General features: G+C 45.2%; 1 protein-coding gene across 1 annotated transcript in view; it reads right to left on the minus strand.

The window, feature by feature from the left end:
• The window catches only part of LOC143803909 (chitin synthase chs-2-like), a 141,263-nt gene that overhangs the window by 114,009 nt on the left and 2,898 nt on the right, over positions 1-24,356 (minus strand). Inside the window, exons 2-3 of the mRNA XM_077281668.1 lie at positions 16,894-17,035; positions 7,464-7,646 (exon numbers count right to left, since the gene is read on the minus strand). Coding sequence (XP_077137783.1) covers positions 7,464-7,646; positions 16,894-17,035 — 325 coding nt within the window. The remainder of the gene's footprint in view (positions 1-7,463; positions 7,647-16,893; positions 17,036-24,356) is intronic.

The raw sequence follows: 24,356 nt of genomic DNA on the forward strand, positions 1-24,356 counted from the left end.
GGCTGGGCAATATACTACGTGGCTGGGCAATATACTACGTGGGCTGTGCAATATACTACATGCCTGGGCAATATACTACATCACTGGGCAATATACTACGTGGCTGGGCAATATACTACGTGGCTGGGCAATATACTACGTGGCTGGGCAATATACTACGTGGCTGTGCAATATACTACGTGGCTGGGCAATATACTACGTGGCTGGGCAATATACTACGTGGACATGCATATTCTAGAATACCCGATGCGTTAGAATCGGGCCACCATCTAGTATAACATGATAGCTTTTAGTTAGGCAAACTAGGAAAAGGAAGAGCGCTCAATAGGGCTTTAAATGTTAAAACAACACATAAACCAACATGGATCTGCTCACCTGGTGGTGTTGCAACAAAGTAATATGTAACAAACGCATAGATCAGCTACTGCCAGACATGAGTCCTAAGGAGTTAGAGAAAAAACATATCTGGGTGAAGTGTTATGACCCCAATGGCAGAGGGTCTCAGAAATAATTACTAAGTCTGCAAACACAAAAAAACAGCTCATAGGGCAGTGGTAACTGAGCTGACCATATATCTAATCCTAGCACCACAAATAACAGCAGCCGGGGAACGTGCCTACGTTGGTTCTAGACGTCTCGCGCCAGCCGGAGAACTAACTAACCCTAGAAGGGAAAAGAAAGACCTTTCTTGCCTCCAGAGAAAAGACCCCGAAAGTAGGATACAAGCCCCCAACAAATAATAACGGTGAGGTAAGAGGAAAAGACAAACGTAAGAATGAGCTAGGTATTTAGCAAAGAGAGGCCCACTAGTTAATAGCAGAATATAGTAAGATGACTTATATGGTCAGCAAAAACCCTATCAAAATATCCACGCTGGATATTCAAGAACCCCCGAACTGTCTAACGGCCCGGGGGGAGAACACCAGCCCCCTAGAGCTTCCAGCAAAGTCAGGAATCACATTTAGTACAAGCTGGACAAAAATAAGAGCAAAGCAATTAACCAAAAAACAAAGAAGCAGGACTTAGCTTAATTTACACGAACCAGGACCAGCAGACAGGAGCAAACAGAAGGATCTGATTACAACGATGCCAGGCACTGGACTAAGGATCCAGGAAGTTTATATAGCAACACCCCTGGACTAACGGCCCAGGTGGGAGCCAAACTGAGGAAAGACAATCCCAGAGTCATATCACTAGTAACCACAAGAGGGAGCCAAAAAGTCTAATTCACAACAGTACCCCCCCTTAAGGAGGGGTCACCGAACCCTCACCAAGACCACCAGGGCGATCAGGATGAGCAGCGTGAAAGGCACGAACTAAATCGGCCGCATGCACATCAGAAGCAACCACCCAGGAATTATCCTCCTGACCATAGCCCTTCCACTTGACCAGATACTGAAGCCTCCGTCTGGAGAGACGAGAATCCAAGATCTTCTCCACCACGTACTCCAACTCACCCTCAACCAACACCGGAGCAGGAGGCTCAACAGAAGGAACCACAGGTACAACGTACCGCCGCAACAAAGACCTATGGAACACGTTGTGAATGGCAAACGACACCGGAAGATCCAAGCGAAAGGACACAGGATTAAGGATTTCCAATATCTTGTAAGGACCGATGAAGCGAGGCTTAAATTTAGGAGAGGAGACCTTCATAGGAACAAATCGAGAAGACAGCCATACCAAATCCCCAACACGAAGTCGGGGACCCACACCGCGGCGGCGGTTGGCAAAACGCTGAGCCTTCTCCTGTGACAACTTTAAGTTGTCCACCACATGATTCCAGATCTGCTGCAACCTATCCACCACAGAATCTACCCCAGGACAGTCAGAAGGCTCCACATGTCCCGAGGAAAAACGAGGATGGAAACCAGAGTTGCAGAAAAATGGCGAAACCAAAGTAGCGGAACTAGCCCGATTATTAAGGGCAAACTCAGCCAACGGCAAGAAGGTCACCCAATCATCCTGATCTGCCGAAACAAAACACCTCAAATAAGCCTCCAGAGTCTGATTAGTTCGCTCCGTTTGTCCATTAGTCTGAGGATGAAAGGCAGACGAAAACGACAAATCAATGCCCATCCTAGCACAAAAGGATCGCCAGAACCTGGAAACAAACTGGGATCCTCTGTCAGACACAATATTCTCAGGAATGCCGTGCAAACGAACCACATTCTGAAAGAACACAGGAACCAGATCGGAAGAGGAAGGCAGCTTAGGCAAAGGCACCAAATGGACCATTTTAGAAAAGCGATCACATACCACCCAGATGACAGACATGCCCTGAGACACCGGGAGATCTGAAATGAAATCCATGGAAATGTGTGTCCAAGGCCTCTTCGGGACAGGCAAGGGCAAGAGCAACCCGCTGGCACGAGAACAGCAAGGCTTAGCTCGAGCACAAGTCCCACAGGACTGCACAAATGACCGCACATCCCGTGACAAGGAAGGCCACCAAAAGGACCTAGCCACCAGATCTCTGGTGCCAAAAATTCCCTGATGCCCTGCCAACACCGAGGAATGAACCTCGGAAATGACTCTGCTGGTCCACTTATCAGGAACAAACAGTCTGTCAGGTGGACAAGAGTCAGGTCTACTAGCCTGAAATCTCTGCAACACACGTCGCAAATCAGGAGAAATGGCCGACAAGATAACTCCCTCTTTAAGAATACCAACTGGTTCTGCGACTCCAGGAGAGTCAGGCACAAAGCTCCTTGAAAGAGCATCAGCCTTCACATTCTTTGAACCTGGTAAATACGAGACCACAAAGTCAAAACGGGAGAAAAACAATGACCAGCGGGCCTGTCTAGGATTCAGGCGTTTAGCAGACTCGAGATACATCAAATTTTTGTGATCAGTCAAGACCACCACACGATGCTTAGCACCCTCGAGCCAATGACGCCACTCCTCAAATGCCCACTTCATGGCCAGCAACTCCCGATTGCCAACATCATAATTCCGCTCAGCAGGCGAAAACTTCCTAGAGAAGAAAGCACATGGTCTCATTACCGAGCAACCAGGGCCTCTCTGCGACAAAACGGCCCCTGCCCCAATCTCAGAAGCATCCACTTCGACCTGAAAGGGAAGTGAGACATCAGGCTGGCACAAAACAGGTGCCGAAGTAAACCGGCGCTTCAACTCCTGGAACGCCTCCACGGCTGCAGGAGCCCAGCTGGCAACATCAGAACCTTTCTTGGTCATATCCGTCAAAGGTTTAACAACGCTAGAAAAATTAGCGATAAAACGACGGTAGAAGTTAGCAAAACCCAAGAACTTCTGAAGACTCTTAACTGACGTGGGTTGAGTCCAATCATGAATAGCTCGGACCTTGACTGGGTCCATCTCCACAGCAGAAGGGGAAAAAATAAACCCCAAAAAGGGAACCTTCTGTACTCCAAAGAGACACTTTGAGCCCTTAACAAACAAAGCATTCTCACGCAAAACCTGAAACACCATCCTGACCTGCTCCACATGTGAGTCCCAATCTTCAGAGAAAACCAGAATATCATCCAGATAAACAATCATAAATTTATCCAGATACTTCCGGAAAATATCATGCATAAAGGACTGAAACACTGAGGGAGCATTAGAGAGCCCAAAAGGCATCACCAAGTACTCAAAATGACCTTCGGGCGTATTAAATGCTGTCTTCCATTCATCTCCTTGCTTAATGCGCACAAGGTTGTACGCACCACGAAGATCTATCTTGGTGAACCACTTGGCACCTTTAATCCGGGCAAACAAGTCCGACAACAGAGGCAAAGGATACTGAAATTTAACAGTGATTTTATTCAGAAGCCGATAGTCAATACAAGGTCTCAAAGATCCGTCCTTCTTGGCCACAAAAAAGAATCCCACACCAAGAGGGGAGGAGGATGGACGGATATGCCCCTTCTCCAGAGACTCCTTGATATACGAACGCATTGCGGCATGCTCAGGTACAGACAGATTAAATAGTCTTCCCTTAGGAAATTTACTACCCGGAATCAAATCTATGGCGCAGTCACAGTCCCTATGAGGAGGCAGAGCACTGGACCTGGACTCGCTGAATACATCCTGATAATCAGACAAATACTCAGGAACTTCCGAAGGAGTAGAGGAAGCAATAGACACCAGCGGGGAATCAGCATGAATTCCCTGACAGCCCCAACTTGACACAGACATTGCCTTCCAATCCAAGACTGGATTGTGGGTCTGTAACCATGGCAGACCCAAAACGACCAAATCATGCATTTTATGCAGAACAAGAAAACGAATCACCTCCCGATGTTCAGGAGTCATGCACATGGTTACCTGCGTCCAAAACTGCGGTTTATTTTCCGCCAATGGCGTAGCATCAATACCTCTAAGAGGAATAGGATTTACCAACGGCTCAAGAACAAAACCACAGCGCTTGGCAAATGACAGATCCATAAGACTCAGGGCAGCACCTGAATCCACAAACGCCATAACAGGGTAAGAAGACAATGAGCAAATTAAAGTCACGGACAAAATAAATTTAGGTTGCAAATTACCAATGGCGACAGGACTAACAACCCTTGTTAGACGTTTAGAGCATGCTGATATAACATGTGTCGAATCACCACAGTAAAAACACAACCCATTCTGACGTCTATGATTCTTCCGCTCATTTCTAGTCTGAATTCTATCACATTGCATTAAATCAGGTGTTTGTTCAGACAACACCACCAGAGGATTAGCGGTTTTGCGCTCCCGCAAACGCCGGTCAATTTGAATAGCCAGCGCCATGGAATCATTCAGACTTGTAGGAGTGGGGAAACCCACCATCACATTCTTAATGGCTTCAGAAAGGCCATTTCTGAAATTTGCGGCCAGAGCACACTCATTCCACTGAGTAAGCACGGACCATTTCCGAAATTTTTGGCAATACACTTCAGCTTCATCCTGGCCCTGAGAAATAGCCAGCAAGGCTTTTTCTGCCTGAACTTCAAGATTGGGTTCCTCGTAAAGCAATCCGAGCACCAGAAAAAACGCATCAATATTTGCCAATGCCGGATCTCCTGGCGCTAGCGAGAAGGCCCAATCCTGAGGGTCGCCCCGTAAAAAAGAGATAACAATTTTAACTTGCTGAGCTGAATCTCCAGATGAACGGGGTCTCAGAGATAGAAACAATTTACAATTATTCCTGAAATTCCTAAACTTAAATCGGTCTCCAGAAAACAGTTCGGGAATAGGTATTTTAGGTTCAGACATAGGACTACTGGTAACAAAATCTTGTATACCCTGCACACGAGCAGCAAGCTGGTCTACACTTGTAATCAAGGTCTGGACATTCATGTCTGCAGCAAGCACAAGCCACTCAGAGGTAAAGGGGAGGAAGAGAGGAAAAAAAAAAAAAAAAACTCAGAATTTCCTTTCTTATAATCCCACTTCTGCAATGCATTAAACATTCAATGTTGGCCTGGCATACTGTTATGACCCCATTGGCAGAGGGTCTCAGAAATAATTACTAAGTTTGCAAACACAAAAAACCAGCTCATAGGGCAGTGGTAACTGAGCTGACCATATATCTAATCCTAGCACCACAAATAACAGCAGCCGGGGAACGTGCCTACGTTGGTTCTAGACGTCTCGCGCCAGCCGGAGAACTAACTAACCCTAGAAGGGAAAAGAAAGACCTTTCTTGCCTCCAGAGAAAAGACCCCGAAAGTAGGATACAAGCCCCCAACAAATAATAACGGTGAGGTAAGAGGAAAAAACAAACGTAAGAATGAGCTAGGTATTTAGCAAAGAGAGGCCCACTAGCTAATAGCAGAATATAGTAAGATGACTTATATGGTCAGCAAAAACCCTATCAAAATATCCACGCTGGATATTCAAGAACCCCCGAACCGTCTAACGGCCCGGGGGGAGAACACCAGCCCCCTAGAGCTTCCAGCAAAGTCAGGAATCACATTTAGTACAAGCTGGACAAAAATAAGAGCAAAGCAATTAACCAAAAAACAAAGAAGCAGGACTTAGCTTAATTTACACGAACCAGGACCAGCAGACAGGAGCAAACAGAAGGATCTGATTACAACGATGCCAGGCACTGGACTAAGGATCCAGGAAGTTTATATAGCAACACCCCTGGACTAACGGCCCAGGTGGGAGCCAAACTGAGGAAAGACAATTCCAGAGTCATATCACTAGTAACCACAAGAGGGAGCCAAAAAGTCTAATTCACAACAGTGAAGTATCACTGGATGCGCTGCTGATAATAGAATTCCACAAATATTTTCCTTAGACAATTTATTTTAACAGGTTTACAAAGTCAACGCGTTTCCAGGTCAACACAGGACCTCTTCATCAAACGCGTTGACTTTGTAAACCTGTTAAAATAAAGTGTCTAAGGAAAATAGTCGTGGAACTCTATTATCAGCAGTGCATCCACTGACACTTCACCCAGATATGATAGCTTTTATTGGGTTACTGGCTAACACAGTACCAAGATATTTATCTTTGAGGTACAGAAGTTCAGCAACTCAAATATTGCTATTCTGCCAATGTCGATTATTTGTTTATCTATTTATTTTACATTTATTTTGAAAAGAGTGGTAATTTGAATTGTTATTTTTTAAAAAACCTTTTTTTTATTAATTTTTAGTCCTTTTAGGGGTGTCATGGGGTCCTTCTCTGGTACCACACAATCAACAGAGCCAGTGAAGAGTGAACAATCCCAAGACCTTTATTTAGGCAAAAATATGAAAGGTCCATATACGATCCACCACACAAAGGATAAAATAGTCCAGAACACGAATGCAGTTCAGTAACAGGGTAAAAGTCCAACAATCCAACAGACAGAGGATAGCATAGTCCATATACTCTTCTTTCTCTCTGAGATGCTGTGAACACATCATCATTCCACACAGGACTCATCTGTGTCTCACATCCCTGATATTTTAAGTCTCCCTCCTCATTCTCAGGTCAGGAGGGGGAAGGTCTCAGGGGCTCATTGTTTCAACAAACTAGGTCAACATGTCATTAGCATATTAGCAAGCAATACAGTGCTGTGGGGGCTGATATCAGATGGCAGCAACAGCCATTCATCAATTAGCAAATAACTCCTTCTACAAGAGAACACCATGAAAATAAGTACAATAGAAATATGCACAAAAATGATACCCACATAGCATATCACACCATCACAAGGGGACTTGAACCTCGTATCATTTGATCACTATTATTATATGCTGCAATACCATGATATTTCAGTATGTAGTGAAATTGCGGTTCTTCTGTTGAGTCCAGCCTGTAGCTTCATTGGAGTTCCAGGGTGGCAGGAATGGGGGCGTTCAAAAGGGGGGCATTTAATACAGCTGGCATTTTCAGCTGTTGACATGTCAGATATACAGTATCTGTATTGGTATACAGCTCACTTCATAATCTTTCTTATTCTAAAATCTAAAATTTATATTTCTTGATAAGTACAAATATTGTTTCTAGAGTCAGAACTAAATTCTTACCTTCAATATCTTGACTTTGTTTGGATTGGGAGAATGAGTGAAAATCACCATCCACAGACATTTTATAAGTGTTAGGATGTAGGGTACTTGTATCACTAACCCAAGAACGATTATTTTTAATGGAGTGTTAGAAACAATTTTGGAGGAATCTCCATTGACCAATATTAGAAGTAGAAGACAGGCCTACAGGAAGAAAAATTAAAATACAATAAACAGATTGCAAAATGTTACAATATGGAGGATTTATTCCCTTATGCAGGAGGAACAAAATATGTTTCAATTCCATTTTTGTGTATTACCAACCATTTGTGATGCTACAGTTGTACTCAAAAGTTTACATACCGCAGCAGAATTTTTGCTTTCTTGGCCTTTTTTCAGAGAATCTGAATGATAACACCAAAACTTTCTCCACTCATGGTTAGTGGTTGGGTGAAGCCATTTATTGTAAAACTACTGTGTTTTCTCTTTTTAAATAATAATGACAACCCAAAACATTCAAATGACCCTGATAAAAAGTTCACATACCCCTACTCTTAATACCATGTATTGCCCCCTCTAGCATCAATGGCAGCTTGAAGTCTTTTGTGGTAGTTGTGGATGAGGTCCTGTGTTTTCTCAGATGTGAAGCTGCCCACTATTCTTGACAAAAAGCCTCCAGTTCCTGTAAATTCCTGGGCTGTCTAGCAGGAACTGCACGCTTGAGATCTCCCCAGAGTGGATCAACGATATTGAGGTCATGAGACTGAGATGGCAACTCCAGAACCTTCACTTTGTTCTGCTGTAGCCAAAGAAGGTCGACTTGGTCTGCTGTTTTGGATCGTTGTCATGATGGAATGTCCAAGTTCGTCCCATGCGCAGCTTCCGGGCTGATGATTGCAAATTTGCCTCCAGTATTTGCTGATAACGTGCTGCATTCATCTTTCTTTCAACTTTGACCATGTTTCCTTTGCCTTTGTAGCTCACACATCCCCAAAACATCAGCGATCCACCTCCGTGCTTTACAGTAGGAATGGTGTTCCTTTCATTATAGGCCTTGTTGACCTCTCTCCAAAAGTAACATTTATGGTTGTGGCCAAAAAGTTCAATTTTGGTCTCATCACTCAAATTACCTTGTTCCAGGAGGTTTTGAGGCTTGTGCCTGTGCTCTTTTGTGTATTGTAGGCGAGAATCTTTGTGGCATTTGCGCAGTAATGGCTTTCTTCTATCAACTCAACCATGCAGCCCATTTTTCTTCAAGTGCCTGCTTGTTGTGCATCTTGAAACAGCCACCCCGCTAGTTTTCAGAGAGTCCAGTATTTCAGCTGATGTTATTTGTGGGTGTTTCTTTGCATCCCAAACAAATTTCCTGGCAGTTGTGGATGAAATTTTTGCTGGTCTACCTGACCATGGTTTTGTTTTTACAGAGCCCCTGATTTTCCCTTTGTTAATCACAGTTTGAATGCTGCTGACTGGCATTATCAATTCCTTGGATATCTTTTTGCATTCCTTTCCTGTTTTATACAGTTTAACTACCTTTTCCCGTATATCCTTTGATAAGTCTTTTGCTTTCACAATCCAGAAATGTCTGTGGCTGGATGAATATGCAAGCATCTGTCTGGCTCCTAGAAACTCACTCTGCTTTTATGCACACACACTGATTACAAGCAAACAGGTCACATGTGAGGATGTTACCTTTAGTAGCCAATGCCATTCAAACCCATTTGTGTCAACTTCTGTGCATGTTATCAGGCCAAAATCACCAGGGTATGTAAACTTTTCATCAGGGTCATTTGGATGTTTTTGGTTGTCATTATGATTTAAAAAGAGAAAACACAGTAGTTTGACAATAAATGGCTTCACCCAACCACTAACCATGAGTGGAGAAAAAGTTTTGGTGTTATCATTCATATTCTCTGGAAAAAAAGGCCAAAAAAGCAAAAATTCTGCTGAGGTATTTAAACTTTTTAGCACAACTGTATATGGTTAAGGGAACATACATGATCCTAGCCTGGTCTTATTTCATGGTTTGAATCTCGGTCTATAGGTTGTATTTAAAGGCAATTGTCAGCAGATTCATGCTTTCCTCACCACAGGCAGAACAGAAAATCAATAGGCTCTCTCATTACAAGGACTTAACTCAAAAGTAAAATGTGGTCCTTTTCAGAATTTCTTCTTTTTTTTTTTACAGGCATGGCAGAGAGAGAAATGTTTTCTGGTATCCTTCCCTCCTTCTTTCTGCACATCCAACTAAATTAAAACGGTTGTCTGGGACTTTAACCCCTTCACCACCCTGGGATTTTCCATTTTTGCATTTTCATTTTTTGCTCTCCTTATTCCCAGAGCCATATCTATTTTATTTCTCCATCAATATGGCCATGTGAGGCTTGTTTTCTCTAGTCACCTTCCACGACGGCATATGGAGGTTGTCTCTTTGCCCTAATGGGGAACAGGAAACACAGAGAGGTTAAAAGGACCTCCCACCTCCCACTTGCCAGTGTCTTTCCTGTTCCCCTTGGGACAGGGAGAGGTTTTTTTCCATATGCTGTAGTGGCCGGCGGCTGCAGTATTTTTTATCTGCTTAGCCAGGCAGCTGGCGTCGCTCCGTGCCTCCCCTTATGCTGCTCCCGTCGTCCTGTATACCAGGTACCTCAGGACCCCCTCCAGGCCTTCCTGCGCCCCCACGAGGGTAAAGCAGGCCTGGTTCCCCAGCCGGGATCCTCTTTGAGCTTCCCGGCTTCTTCCCCTCCATGCGGCTCGGCTCGGCGTTCTGGAAGTGACGTCACTTCCGGTTTTCGTATGCACCCTGAAGCCGGACTTCTGGGTTTTGCCGGCCGGAGTTGTCGGAGCAATGGCGTCCCACACATGGATCCCGGAGGGGGAGGGGGAGATTCGGCCACTGGAGGCAGGTGCTAGGAGCGCTGCTCCATAAAAGCCTGCTGAACCACCACTGAGGTAAGACTAAAATTCTTCAGTATGGACAGTTCCTTATGCCCTGCGTCTGCAGAGCCCAGCGCTGCCCCTGCTACTGTGAGTATGCAGGGACGGGATCCGGGAGGTAGTTCCCTTAAGGGGTTTAGCTCCTCACTCCTCTCTCCCTCTTTATTTCAGGGAGAAAGGTCTACCCCTAAAGCTAACTATAGGAAGAAGTGCCCGGTCTGTGTTGTTAAATTCCCTCCTAACTGGGATAAAAAACTCTGTCAGCCATGCACTGACAGGATAATTAAAGCGGAGCAACCATCGCTACTAGATGAGATTCGCTCTCTTGTTAAACAGGAGGTACAATCTTCCTTGGCAGCTTTCACACCTCCACCTCCACCTCTGCCACCACATTCCCCAGCTAAGAAAAGGAAGATACAGGTCATTGAATCGGACTCTGATTCAGACCACTCTCAAATCTCATCTATTGGCTGGGAAGATCCTGCATCCCCTAAGGCTGAGGTCAGGAAATACCTCTTTTCCTCAGAGTATATCGAGGACCTAGTCTCTGCTGTACGTAACACAATGGGACTTGAAGAGGAACCTGTACCACAGTCCATACAGGATCATATGTTCGGTGGGCTCAGATCGGAGAAAAAAGCAGGGTTTCCCGTTCACGCTAATGTGGTTAACATGATTGAGCAGGAATGGGAACTCCCTGAAAAACGCCTTAACATGTCTTCAGAGATGAAACATAGATTTCCTCTAGAAGGTGATTTTGTCAACTTGACATTCCCAAAGTGGATGTGCAGGTAGCCAGAGTCACCAAAAAAACGGCACTCCCCTTTGAGGACTCTTCGCAATTGAGAGATCCTATGGACAGGAAGATTGAGAGTCTCCTAAAGAAGTCTTGGGAAACCTCCAAGTCTGTCCTGAAGGCTAATATCGCCGCTACCTGCGTAGCCAGGGCCCTCTCCTGTTGGCTTGAAAAACTAGAGTCTCACATATTGCAGGGTACCCCTAGAGGTGAAATGTTGGATTCACTTCCTATATTACATAGAGCTACTGGTTTTCTGGCGGTCGCTTCTCTGGAATCGGTTAGGATTGCTGCCAGGTCTCTAGTACTCTCCAACTCTGCCAGAAGGGCTCTCTGGCTCAAACTATGGAGTGGCGATATCACCTCTAAGGCTAAGTTGTGTGCCATTCCCTTTAAAGGAGACTATGTGTTTGGCCCAGCCTTAGACGACATTCTTGACAAAGCGACTGACAAGAAAAAGGCGCTCCCGGAGCAAAAACAACCGAAAAAACGTTTTTTTCGTGCCCCAATGTCGCAGCCCTCTCAACCGAGGGGTAAAGGCAAGACCGGCAGGTGGAGCTATGCAAAAGGGAGAGGGAAAAATATTTTTGTCCCTCAACAACAGCAGCAGCAGCAGTCATCCCAACAAGATAAACAATGACTCCGACCCGGTGGGGGGAAGACTCTCAAAATATGTGGATCAGTGGGAAAACATCACCACTTCCCACTGGGTCCTCAATGTTATCAAACAGGGCCTTTTGATCGAGTTAATTTCTCTCCCCCTCAGGGTCTAAAAATTACTTCCCTTCCGGCAAGACATCACAATTTGTTAACGTTGGGTCTCAGAGATTTTCTGAGATCAAACGTGATCTCCCCGGTTCCACAATCAGAACAGGGTCTGGGACATTATTCCCGATTATTCCTGGTTCCCAAACCATCAGGGGAAGTTCGGATTATTATAAATTTAAAGGGTCTGAATCAGTACGTGAAATATCGAAGATTCAAGATGGAGTCTGTAAAATCAGCCATCCCCCTAATAAATCAACACTCCTTTATGGCAACTATCGATCTAATATTTCCACATTCCTATCCACCCGAGACACAGAAAATATCTCAGGTTTGCGATACAGGGAAATCACCAGGTGGAGCACTATCAGTTTGGAGTCCTCCCATTCGGCATTTCATCAGCCCCGAGGGTGTTCTCCAAAGTAATGGCAGAGGCAGTGTCCTTTATCCAGAGACAAGGGGTTTCTATAGTGCCCTATCTGGACGATCTGCTGATAGTAGCTCCTACCGAGGCAACCCTGATGTCCCATGTGTCAGCTACATTAGAGATATTGAAGTCTCTGGGTTGGATTCCGAACATGAAGAAATCTCAGCTTCAACCCTCAAAAACCAGAAAGTTTTTAGGAGTGGTTCTGGACTCGGTAAAACAAATGTCCTTTCTTCCAGACGATCACAGACTACCATTAGTAGTAAAGATCAGGAAATACAAGGAGATGAGATCTCCTACACTCCGAGAGGGAATGTCGCTGTTAGGCTCTATGACAGCCTGCATTCAGTCGGTGGCTTGGGCTCAAGCCCACTCAAGAATTCTTCAAACCCATGTCTTAGACAATTGGGATGGTCGTCCCAGCTCACTGACCAAAAGGATTCGCACACCAGGTCGGGTGAAAGCATCCTTAACATGGTGGATGAGATTGGAAAATCTTCTCAGAGGTGTGAGTTGGGTTCAGTCCCCAATAACTACAATCAAGACGGATGCCAGCAAGAGGTGCTGGGGAGCCATGATAAATCATGTTCCTTATCAGGGTCTTTGGGACCAGATGATCAGAGGGAGATCTTCGAATTTCCGGGAACTGAAAGCGGTGGAAGAAGCTCTCTTAGCAGCAGATCGTCAGATTTCTGGCCAACATGTTCTGATACACTCAGACAACATGACCACGGTGGCTCATATCAAGCACCAGGGCAGTACAAAATTCGCCAGCCTAAAGAAGGTCTCTGCTCGAATCTTTGCTTGGGCCGAAAAGCACTTACTGTCCCTGACGGCAACTCACCTGAAAGGTACTGCCAATATTCAGGCAGATTATCTGAGCTGGCGAGATATCCACCCGGGCGAATGGAGTCTGGATCTTCACACATTCAATCTTCTAGTAAGCAGGTGGGGTCTCCCGGATGTCGACCTCTTTGCCTCCCATCAAAATGCAAAAGTCGAAACATATTTTTCCCTGAATCCAACAGGCAATCCCAGAGCAGTGGATGCTCTAGTTCAGGATTGGCATTTTCATCTAGCCTACGCTTTTCCACCAATCCCAATCCTTGCAAAGGTGCTGCGGAAAACTCAGATGGAAGGGACTCCAACTATTCTGATTGCTCCATTTTGGCCCAAAAGAAGTTGGTTCAACTTGATCATCCAACTACAAGTGGACGGGCCGGTTATGTTACCGATAAAAGACAATCTCCTCTCTCAGGGGCCAGTTCTCCACTCAGACCCTCAGAAATGGAATTTAGCGGCGTGGTTTCTGAAGCCCAGGTTTTGAGAGCAAAAGGGCTATCAATCCCTGTCATAGCCACCTTACAAAAATCCAGGAAGCCAGTAACAAACGCCATTTACAATAAAATCTGGAAAAAGTTTTCATCTTTTTGCCTACCTATCCTTCCAGACCCTCTCAGGCCGGATATACCTAGAATATTAGATTTCTTACAGAAAGGCTTAGAAATTGGCCTGAAACCCAGTACTCTGAAGGTCCAGATTTCTGCGCTCAGTTCTATGTTCGATCAAGATCTAGCAGGCCATCGCTGGATCAAACGATTCATGACCTCAGCAATCAGGATAAACCCTAGGCAACAAATCATAGTTCCTCCATGGGATCTTAACATTGTACTTCAAGGTCTTATGGGTCCACCCTTTGAACCTCTGTCTTCCTGTTCCCCACAAAATCTTGCTTACAAAACAGTTTTTTTGGTAGCCATAACTTCAGCCAGAAGAGTGGGTGAATTACAGGCCTTATCAATAAGAGAACCTTATTTACTGGTTAGAGATGACTCAATAGTACTCCGTCTGGATCCTTCTTTCCTTCCAAAAGTGGTCTCTGAATTTCATCGTTCTCAAGAAATCGTTCTACCTACCTTTTGCAACAAACCTGCAAACTCAGAGGAAAGGAAATTCAACACTCTGGACGTTCGTCGTATCCTGCTTCATTACTTGGATCAAACTCGAGATCTTAGAATTGATCATAACATTTTTTTCCATTCCTCGGGGCAAAATAAGGGGAAGAAGGTAGCTAAAAATACCATTGCTACATGGATTAAAAAAGCCATAACAGAATCCTACCTTGCTCAAAATAAAATACCTCCAGTAGGGATCAAGGCCCACTCAACCAGATCTACGTCAGTTTCCTGGGCAGAAAGAGCAGGCGCATCTCCGGAGCAGATCTGCAGGGCAGCTACGTGGTCCTCACTCCATACCTTCTCTAAGCATTATAGATTGGATGTATTATCCAATAAGGATTTAGTCTTCGGCCGCAAAGTTCTTTAGGCCGTTGTCCCTCCCTAGTGCCAAATTAGTTGGTATTCCTCCATATGCCATCGTGGAAGGTGACTAGAGAAAATAGAATTATTCTTACCGTTAATTCGGTTTCTAGGAACCTTCCACGACGGCGCTAATTCCCACCCTCTATTCCTCGATATAATTCTGGGATTCAGAAGTTAAACCGGTGCTATGGTCTCAGTTGTAAGTCACTGGCAAGTGGGAGGTGGGAGGTCCTTTTAACCTCTCTGTGTTTCCTGTTCCCCATTAGGGCAAAGAGACAACCGTGGAAGGTTCCTAGAAACCGAATTAACGGTAAGAATAATTCTATTTTTTGCGGGACGAGTTTTACTTTTGAACGTCAACATTGGTTTTAACATATCGTGTACCGTAAAATGGGGAAAAAATTCCAAGTGCGGTGAAATTGCAAAAAAGTGCAATTCCACAATTGTTTTTTTTTTTCTACTATGTTCAGTGAATACTAAAACTGACCTGCCATTATGATTCTCCAGGTCATTACGAGTTCATAGATACCGAACTTGTATATCTTCTTTTTTACTTAAGTGGTGAAAAAATCTGGGGCTCGGTGACGGCTTATTTTTTGCGCACTGACCTGATGTTTTTATTGATACCATTTTGGGGCAAATGTCATGTTTTGATCCCCTGTTATTGCACTTTTGCAAAGATTTTTTTTCTTGTTAATCTGTGTCGTTAATCAGATCAGATTAATTATTTTTTATATTTTTATCGGGTGTTTCTGAAAATGGCGATACCAAACATGTATTTTTAATTTTTTTTATTGCTACACATAGCAGGGCATCAGCCTTGCTATGTGTAGCAGAAATGCTCATCTACTATGCACACCTTCCACTGGGAGGAGCTCATAGCTGAGCGGCCATGACAGCCACAAAGGTCTCCTGCAGATCACAGGTTTTTCATGCCAACCCATCGAACTCGGAAACCCGTGATCCTGTTAGAGGGGCGCAAATAGGCAGGTCTTATGATGTGCTTCCAGTACAGCCTTGTTAAATGCCGCTGTCGGAGATTGACAGCGCCAGTTAACATGTTAAACAGCCACAAGTGGATCGATTCCACTCGTGGATATTAGAGGCACACGTCAGCTGATGAAATGCCACAAACCAGCCAATCAGCTGTTTCTTGCGCCAGTGGCAGCCGGAACTGCTCACTTGGTGAGCTGCGCAGAAAAGCTCCATTGACAGATTACTGTAGAGGCAATGACCGAGTGCAGCACATCCACCCCTATTGATTTGATATTGATAACCTAACCTAAGGATAGGCGATCAATGTTAAAGTCCCAGACAACCCCTTTAATGGGTCTGTCCCTATTTGTACATAGAGGGAAACCTGTCAATCAATACTGGCAGTAAGAAACCGAAGAAGAGAAACACAGTGGAAGCGTAACCTTTTTTCCAGTTTCCTTTTATCATATTTCTATTTATTAAAGTCAAACAGTTATCTACTCCTTGTGCAAAGTGGTTTTATTTGTATATAGTATGTGACACAATAATGAAAAAAAATGACTTTATACTAAACTTTACTATCTAATTGTAAATCATAGGTTTTCAATGCTTCCTTCACCTATCATGCCATGGTACTAGCAGTATGGCTGTGTTCACAAGTTACATTCACATATTACTATTAAAAATCACTTTTATTTTCTTATAGATGTAACATGAAAGAGCAGCGTATGACTAAAGTTGCGTAGTACTTTAATAGCTAGAAAAGTGGAATAGGGTGTGGGAACATAATATTTCCACAATGCAAGTTTAGGGCTACTCTCTGGAGTTATGTGGTAGTGCCAAATAAACAGGTACGGACTGGGGCTGAAATTCAGCCCTGGCATTTGAAATCACACAGGCCCATGCTGTCTTCGTCACCAAGCACCAGATGGGATATATTACTAATATTACCCTGGATAGAGGGAAGACAAGATTTACTACAAGACCAATATGTCTCATGATACCCGTGGCCTTCTGGGTAAGTAAAGAAGTCAGCGACTTTGTGCTCCGTCACAACTCTTAACAGTATGGGTGTCCTGATAACACAGATTTTGTTAACAATGCAGCAGCAAGGCAGCCCACAACCAGACAGGCCCTTCTGGCATTTGCCAGAATTGCCAAATGGCCAGTCCGGCCCTGCAAATAAAGGAATAGTTCCATGCAGTGCCAAGGAGGTGTGAAGCTACATACCTTACTGAAGAATGCAGAAGCAAAAACTATTAGCCCAATGGTAAAACAAAACAGATATATTAGTAATGTTGTACATCTTCCTGTTTTTTCTTCTCCATCATCCACGGGTTGTATCATAAATGGATCCCAACTTCTATTAAATCTAATTTGGAAAAAATGGAGGCTTATGAATTACATGTAATACACTCCCATGAGTCACATGAGATACAAAAACATGTATAGAAAACTTCTTTCACAGAGTTTTATCTGTTTTGCAGTAAGGGCAATAATACGTGTAGCTGTCTATTTTGGACAGGTGACGAGGACAAATTTACTAGAAAAGGAGATACAACTTGGAATGGTCAGTGGTGAAAAGGGAATGGGAGTCCTAAGGTCAACATCAAGCAATTGAAATAAGCCATGGAGAACAGATAAGTATGGCAAAAGTATCCAGGGGTCAGACACAACTGAATGGATACAATCAGAACCTGTCTAAAGCCAAGTGCTTATTAGTCATGCTATAGATACGAATCAATGCTTCCTTGCAAGTTTCTTTGAATCAAGTAGGTGCCAAGATATGGGACCTTTTGACAGGTCTATACAGTGTATTTTATAGAGATGAATTATGTAATATCAACACTTCTTATTATTGATCCTACATTTTTTTAAACATATACAGGGAAATTCAGTTATTTAAAAAGATTTTATGCACTGTATTTTGAATGTATATTTCGGCATGTTCCAAAAAAAAAAATTGCTCCTATAGCCGAGGTCTCAATCTGCGCATGCCCCACCTCCAGCAGACATTTTCCTGAAGCCCACTGATAGGAGAGTGATGTGTAGAGGGGGATTCCGCTCCTGTCTGCACCCCCAACATTTTGATGAAACCCACCACTGGGACTCCCCCTCGCCCCAGCCCAGGGCACGCAACATCACCCCACTCCAGCCTCTGCTGGCGACCTTGCCTCCTCTGGCCCTACTTCATGTGACCTCCAGTAAGCTAAATTCGGACTATAAGATGAAACCCCATTTGACACAGTAAAAATTTTTTTTCCTATTTTCCTCCTCAAAATTTGAGGTGCGTCTTATGGTCCGATGCATCTCATAGTCCACAAAATATGGTCAACAAAGTGCAACACTGAAGAGGCTGCTGCAATCGCATGAGTACCACTATCCTTTCAGAGAGTTGGTTGGTGTTGAAAATCATACTCCTACTGATCTGATATTAACCCCTTTCTGCCATCGGACTGAATAGTACATCCGATAGCAGATCCCCTGCTTTGATGCGGGCTCCGGCAGTGAGCACGCATCAAAGCCGAGACATGTCATCTGTTTTGAATAGCTGAGATGTGCCTGCAATAGGCATGGGTGGAATCGCGATCCGCCCACGCCTAATAACTAGTTAAATGCCGCTGTCAAACTCTGACATCCGGACGGAAATGCGCACACTGCTGACCCGTCACGTAATTGGTGGGTTGGTATGACAACCAAAGGTCTCCTGAAGCCCGCTATGGTTGTTGATGCCAGATTGCTGTGAGCGCCATCCTGTGGTCGGTGCTCATAGCAATGCTGTTATACTACTACATAGGAGCCATCTGAGCATTGCTCCTATGTAGCAGAGCCAATTAGGCTATGCCAGCTTCTAGCCTCCTATGGAGGCTATTGAAGCATGGCAAAAGTAAAAAAAAATGTTTTGAAAAATATGAAATATAAAAGTTTAAATCACCCTCCTTTTGCCCCATTCAAAATAAAACAATAAAAAAATCAAACATACACATATTTGGTATTGCAGCGTTTTGAATCGCCCGATCTATCAATAAAAAAAAGAATTAACCTGATTGCTAAACGGCGTAGCGAGAAAAAATTTAAAATGCCAGAATTACTTTTTTTGGTTGCCGCGACTTTGCATTGAAATTCAATAGCGAGAGATCAAAAGAACATATCTGCACCAAAAAGGTATCATTAAAATCCTGAAAAATGGAGGCGCTACGGGTCTTGGAAAATTGCGCAATTCATTTATTTATTTTTTTAACAAAGTTTGTAATTTATTTTCACCACTTAGATAAAAAAATAACCTAGACATGTTTGGTGTCTATGAACTTGTAATGAGAATCATAATGGCAGGTCAGTTTTAGCATGTAGTGAACCTAGCAAAAAAAGCCAAACAAAAAACAAGTGTGGGATTGCACTTTTTTGCAATTTTACCGCAATTGGAATTTGTTTCCTGCTTTTTAGTACACATCATGGTAAAACCAATGGTGTCATTCAAAAGTACAACTCGTCCTGCAAAAAATAAGCCCTCACATTGCCATATTGATGGAAAAATAAAAAAGTTATGGCTTTGGGAAGGAGGGGAGCGAAAAACGAAAATGCAAAATTTAAAAAATCTCCGGGGTTAAGGGTTTAATCTACTAATAATTGTCTAAGGGTCACTTCCGTCTTTCTCTCTGTGTGTCTTTCTGTCTGTCTGTAACGGAAATCCCAAGTCGCTGATTGGTCGCGGCAAAACAGCCATGACCAATCAGCGACGGGCACAGTCCGGCTCCTTACTCCTCGCAGTCAGTTCCCGCTCCCTACTCCCCTCCAGTCAGCGCACACACAGGGTTAATGGCAGCGTTAACAGACAGCATTATGCCGCGGTGTAACGCACTCCGTTAACACTGCTATTAACCCTGTGTGACCAACTTTTTACTATTGATGCTGCCTATGCAGCATCAATAGTAAAAAGATCTAATGTTAAAAATAATAATAAAAAAAAAAATCATTATATACTCACCGTTCGTCGGCCCCTTGGATCCAGAATAGGCCTTTCCCGATCCTCGTGACACTCAGGTGACCGCTCCATGCATTGCGATCTCGCGAGATGATGACATAGCGGTCTCGCGAGACCGCTACGTCATCATCTCGCGAGACCGAAATGCACTCTTGGGACCGGAGCGCGTGAGGAGCATCGGTAAACGCTTCGCCTGGATCCGGGGGCCAACAGAAGATGAGTATAGAACTATTTTTTATTTTAATTCTTTTATTTAACAGGGATATGATGCCCATATTGCTATATACTACGTGGGCTGTGCAATATACTACGTGGGCTGTGCAATATACTATGTGGGCTGTGCTATATACTACATGGGCTGTGCAATATACTATGTGGGCTGTGCTATATACTACGTGGGCTGTGCTATATACTACGTGGGCTGTGCAATATACTGTACTACGTGGGCTGTGCTATACACTGTGTGGGCTGTGTTATACACTACGTGTGCTGTGTTATGCACTACATGGCTGTTATATACTACATGGGCTGTGCTATATACTACGTGGGCTGTGCTATATACTATGTGGGCTGTGCAATATACTACATGGGCTGTGCAATATACTACATGGCTATACAATGTACTACTTGGCTGTGCTATATACTTCATGGGCAGTGCTATATACTACGCGGCTGTGTTATACACTACATGGGCTGTTATATACTACATGGGCTGTGCTATATACTACGTAGGCTGTGCTATATACTACGTGGGCTGTGTTAAACACTACATGGGCTGTTATATACTACGTGGGCTGTCTTATACACTACGTGGGCTGTGTTATACACTACATGGGCTGTGTTATACACTATGTGGGCTGTGCTATATATTGCATGCATGGGCTGTTATATACTACATGAGCTGTTATATGTTACGTGGGCTGTTATAAACTATGTGGCTGTGTTATATGCTATGTGGGCTGTTATCACTCCATGGGCTGTGCTATATACTCCGTGGGCTGTGCTATATACTCCGTGGGCTGTGCTATATACTACGTGGCTGTGCTATATACTATGTGGCTGTGCAATATACTAAGTGGCTGTGCTATGTACTATGTGGCTGTGCTATTTACTACGTGGGCTGTTATATACTACGTGGCTGTACTATATAATACGTGGCCGGCTGCGAACAATCAGCGACAGGCGCAGTCCGGCCGTGAATTGGCGCGGGATTTGAACCACGCTTCACTAATTGGTCGCGGTTGGCCGAATCCTGTGTATTCAATGTATTATTCTAAAATCTTCATAAATAAACTACATACATATTCAGTTTGATTGCATGTTAGAAATATGGCAAAGTCAAGAGAGTGGTCGAAAATGTTGAGATCATTGCCTTGCACAAACAAGGACGACAATGTAAAAAGATAGCAATGGCATTGAATATTTCTAGGCATTCAGTTGGATGCATAGTTTACAAATGACTATACAACCTGGACAAGCAGAATATACCAACAGCTGGCACCAGATTGCTGAGGAGACAGGTGGTCAAAAACACCTGCAGTGAGATTTGGTGGCAATTCATCTACTCATCAAAAGGTACAAAACTAGTGCTAAAACCCATATAAACAAACCACAGATGTTTGGGAATCTCTCTGTGGAGCAATAAACAAAAACTGGAACTTATTGGGACTATGGATCAGTAGTATGTCCAGTGTAGGAAGCATGAAGCATACGCTGAAAAGAAGACCCTGGCTATGATGACAGTGGCTAGGTGATGCTCTGAGGCTGCCTTGCTTTTCTTTGGCATTGGAAACAGGCAGTGTGTGATGGGCAAGAGGAATTCAATCAAGTATTTGGAAATTCTAGGAGAAAACATAATTTCTTTGTTGAGGAAGCTGGAAGAGGTGATGTGTGTTCTATTATACTTGGTTTTGGCTTACAAATACTGAGGTAAAAAAGTCATAAAATACTGAACGTGTGCACGTGGCCTTAAACCACCAATTTTAGATTTAGTCTTGGAAGATTCTGAAATAATCGTTACAGTTGCTCTTCATGAACTCCATTGAAAACCTGCGGTAAAGGAGCAAGTGCAGGAGGGGGGCCCACTGTTTTCAGCGACTATTGCGTGTGTGTTTCCGAGGACACACATTCAGCTAAAATGTATTGTGGTAAAGAGACTGCCAGATTCCTGCACGCTGCTTGCCAATCAAGGGTCGGCAGCTAACATCGGAGTCCCAGTCACATGTCGCATATAAGTCATGTCATGCATCACCCATAGCAGACACTCCAAAGTTAGCTGCCTCCCCCATTGGTGAGTATGACTAATGCAGACCCTCTCGGCAGTGACTAAGGCTACTTTCACACTAGCGCCGTGCACTGCACGTCGCTATGCGTCGTTTTGCAGAAAAAATGCATCCTGCAAAACTGCTTGCAGGATGCGTTTTTTCTCCATTGACTTGCATTAGCGACGGTTGCGTCGTGTTGCGTAGCCACCAAAAAACGTTGCATGTAACGCTTTTTGGTGCGTCGAGAACGTCTTTTCCGACCGGCCATGCGTGGCCGGAACTCCGCCCCCGCCTCCCCGCACCTCACAATTGGCCAGCGGATGCGATGAAAAACAGCATCCGCTGCCCCCGTTGTGCGGCGCTTTCAACGCTAGCGTCGGTGCGCTGCAATGACTTATAGCGACGTGCAGTGCACGACGCTAGTGTGAAAGTAGCCTTAGGCTACTTTCACATCAGCGATTTTTGCCATTTGCGGAAGATCTGGCAGTTTTTCTGCATCTGCCACATAGCAGATCACTTACGGCAACACTGTGTTCGGCCTCATTCATTCCCTATGGGACTTGCAGACATGTGCAGCACTTGCGGTTTTGCCGTGATCCAGAAAATGCGGTACTTGCAGCAATGGAAAGAAAAGTTGCTAGCAGTGTTTTTTGTATCACCACAAGTGCCGCATATGTCCGCAAGTAGACATCACTACCTGTCCCTGCACCTTGCTAGCTCATCCCTAACCATCCCTCTCTGACCTAAAACTACACTATAAAGCTTAGAAAAACAATTTATTAACTGACATTCCTACGATAATGAGGACTCCAGGCTACGGCGTAAGTGCATTGTTTTCCCTGTGGAGGGATTCAGGAAGACGGCCGCCACAGGCGGCGCATGTGCAGACTGAGATCGCATCTGGACCAAGATCCGAATCTCCACCTTCGGTGGCCCACAGCTTCAGAAATATGGCCGGCAGGAAAGCAATGCGCTTCACTTAGCTCTTACCGCCAACATTGGGCCCGCAGCATTGCACGGATGTGACACCCCCTCCTCCCATTCAGGGCCTGCTGCATTGTCCCACTTCTGCCACTGCAGACTTCCAGAGGAAGGGACTCTGCCTCCTGTGATCCGGTTTACAAGGCGGGAAACCGCTATTACTGGATCGGGGACGCTATTACAGGGCAGGGACATGTGTATGTATGTACACACACACACACACACAGACAGCACAGGGGGACACAGTATGCACACACAGACTGCACAGGGGGCACACACACAGACTGCACAGGGGGGCACAGTAGGCACACATACATAGACTGCACAGGGGGGCACAGTAGGCACACACACACACTGCACAGGGGGGCACAGTAGGCACACACACTGCACAGGGGGGCACAGTAGGCACACACACTGCACAGGGGGGCACAGTAGGCACACACACACACTGCACAGGGGGGCACAGTAGGCACACACACACACTGCACAGGGGGGCACAGTAGGCACACACACTGCACAGGGGGGCACAGTAGGCACACACTGCACAGGGGGGCACAGTAGGCACACACTGCACAGGGGGGCACACACACACTGCACAGGGGGGCACAGTAGGCACACACACACTGCACAGGGGGGCACAGTAGGCACACACACAGACTGCACAGGGGGGCACAGTAGGCACACATACATAGACTGCACAGGGGGGCACAGTAAGCACACACACAGACTGCACAGGGGGCACAGTAGGCACACATACACAGACTGCACAGGGGGGCACAGTAGGCACACACACACTGCACAGGGGGGAACAGTAGGCACACACACACACTGCACAGGGGGGCACAGTAGGCACACCCATACACTGCACAGGGGGGCACAGTAGGCACACATACACAGACTGCACAGGGGGGCACAGTAGGCACACACACAGACTGCACACACCCATCACAAGCCAGTGCCACCAGAGCCCAGCAGTCTCCAGTGAGCAGTAGAGCAGAGCCTCAGCAGGATAACCCCGCAGCAGTGTGCCGGCATGAGTGCCTCACTTCAAACCGAGGTCTCGCTCTGGCCCAGTGTTCTCCACTACCTGTCAGATCCCAGGACCGTCCTAACCAGCTGCGATCTGGACTGGGGACGCTGTGCCACTCTGGATCTCCTCCTTCCAGTCAGGTGAGTTCGGCAGACACTGACTGCACACAGAGTGGGCGTGTCTGTAGTGCAGGGATGCAGCTGCCGACACCCAGCCTTTAACCCAGCAAGCAGCCAGAAGCTGGGGGACCGTCCCAGGGGCATCTGAACCCTGCGCCCCAGCCCAGCCTGCCCCTGGTGGGATCCGATACTCCCACAGCAGCCGGAAGACAGGTGGGTTGGCGGCCCGACACAGGACTATGAGGCAGAAACTGAACTTGGCGCCTCAGCGAGGAGGGGGTAGGGCTTGCACTGTGACTTGTTTCCGGATCCCTGTG

The sequence above is a fragment of the Ranitomeya variabilis genome, chromosome 2 (genome assembly GCF_051348905.1).
Source record: "Ranitomeya variabilis isolate aRanVar5 chromosome 2, aRanVar5.hap1, whole genome shotgun sequence".
NCBI classification, from domain to species: Eukaryota; Metazoa; Chordata; class Amphibia; order Anura; family Dendrobatidae; genus Ranitomeya; species Ranitomeya variabilis.